Below are 1,796 nucleotides of genomic sequence, written 5' to 3' on the forward strand. Positions count from 1 at the left end.
GCAATGTCAACTGGGATATTGAAATGTAATGTTTGATTTATGCTAACATCACTTATGTAATGTTGATTTTATGTTATCAATGGTAATTTTATTTTGTCAACTCTCTGATTTTCTACTTCTGCTTCAGTATGCTACAGAAAAACAACTCCGTAAAATTTACGAAAATGTATTTCTAAATTAAAAATAGACACAATCTTGTGACTTGACTCAAAATCAGCATTAGTTGAATGTATTTGGGGTACTTTCAAAGATGAATCTCTAAAATCTAAAATTATTATTGGATTTTCATGAAGTGTGCTAGTAATACATGCATTAAAAAAATTCCAAAATAAATTCTCATGCTCAAATCTTAAAAACATGCATACATTCATTCATACATCCATCATGAGAGGAAGAGATCGGGGGACCCATTTTACCCGTTCATTATTCCGCACTAAATATCAAGAAAAGATAAGTCCTAAAGAAAATAGTAGCACACTCCCCACTAACAATATAGTATAAAATATAATAATAAGGCTAAGAACATTACAAATTGAGTGGATTGTGATCTATCCATATAGAAATTGCTTTGTGATTTAATACAGAAAAAATAACTAAGCAACGAAAATGGGTTCTCTTATGGCAGGATGGGGTTCTTCCTCCATTGATCCTAAATCAGGTATCATACAGTAACAATATATTATACACATATGCTTTGTGCTTAAGCTTTTATTATGTGAATAATTTACCATTTAAGAATCTAGTTATTTCTTATGAGGGAAAACTTTTCACTGTTTCAGCCACACTCAAAAGGAATATGTCACTTACTAAAATTGAAATTGATGCTTATTGGAAATCAAAGAAGAAGATAGAGGAAGAACACTTTAGAGCCATTTCCAATCTGTCTGAGACTATTGATCAGGTTTCATATTCAAAATCAAACCTCTACTTACCATTTTTCTTTACTTTTTTCTTAACATTTTCTTTTTCTTGTGTGTTTATGATGCAACCTGAATAGGTTAGCAGAGACAATGATCCTGAGAAGAAGCTTCAGAAATCAATGACTATGCCTGTGACCAACATGAGGGACTCCTTTAATATGTCCATACTAGACAAAAATTTGGAGCAACTTATCAACAAAGATGGCTGGTAAATTAACTTACTCTTTTCATTACATTAATTGAATCAAACTTAGTATACTAAAAATTTGAGTTCAGGTGGACAAAGAGTAGTTGGGCATTTCTGAATGAGCCACCATTGATGGAAGCTGCATCTAACAAGTATGCAGCTCAGTTTCATGTTGCCAATTTGGGACCATCGAAATTGAACCCGGAAGATGAAATAAGTGCATGATTATAAAAATCTTGCTAACTAAACACTAAACTATGTATATATTTATCGATTAATCAGTATTTGTGTTTGCATTAATGTAAGATAGTGTGTCTAATGTTGAACAATTGTGGAGTTCGTTTTTGTATGCAAATAAACATGTTTTTGTTTCTGGTTAATTTGTTTGAAGAGTGTAATGTAATGAAGCTATTTGATTATATAAGAGTAAATTATATGATTACAGAAGCATTGCTACTAAAATTCCAGGAAATTAACTCCAAAATTTGAATGCATGTGAGCCAAGTGAAACATAAAAATAAGTTATAGGAAACTGAGAACATATCCACAAAAGCAATAGAATCTTACATTGCAAGTTATTCATTCGAGATGTACTAGCGAATTGCATAGTTTGTTAGATGCTTAAGGTTGAAATGCTGATCTCAAATCTGTATACTCTAATTCAGATTTGCTGCGGATTTTGTTTCAAA

General features: G+C 31.3%; 1 protein-coding gene across 1 annotated transcript; it reads left to right on the forward strand.

Moving 5' to 3' along the window:
• The first annotated feature begins 501 nt into the window (after positions 1-501).
• LOC131594196 (uncharacterized) lies at positions 502-1,487 on the forward strand. Its single transcript, XM_058866282.1, has 4 exons — positions 502-658; positions 780-901; positions 998-1,128; positions 1,197-1,487. Exons 1-4 carry the CDS (start codon positions 607-609, stop codon positions 1,330-1,332), a joined length of 441 nt encoding a protein of 146 aa, XP_058722265.1. The 5' UTR covers positions 502-606; the 3' UTR covers positions 1,333-1,487.
• The last annotated feature ends 309 nt before the right edge of the window (positions 1,488-1,796 follow it).

The sequence above is a fragment of the Vicia villosa genome, linkage group LG4 (assembly GCF_029867415.1).
Source record: "Vicia villosa cultivar HV-30 ecotype Madison, WI linkage group LG4, Vvil1.0, whole genome shotgun sequence".
NCBI classification, from domain to species: domain Eukaryota; kingdom Viridiplantae; phylum Streptophyta; class Magnoliopsida; order Fabales; family Fabaceae; genus Vicia; species Vicia villosa.

Excerpts from the sequence above, each read along its gene's own strand:
- LOC131594196 (XM_058866282.1), top strand. The coding sequence starts at position 607 with ATGGGTTCTCTTATGGCAGGATGGGGTTCTTCCTCCATTGATCCTAAA. Across the intron at positions 659-779 it reads CTCCATTGATCCTAAATCAG|CCACACTCAAAAGGAATATG; the intron begins GTATCATACAGT and ends TCACTGTTTCAG. Across the intron at positions 1,129-1,196 it reads CTTATCAACAAAGATGGCTG|GTGGACAAAGAGTAGTTGGG; the intron begins GTAAATTAACTT and ends ATTTGAGTTCAG.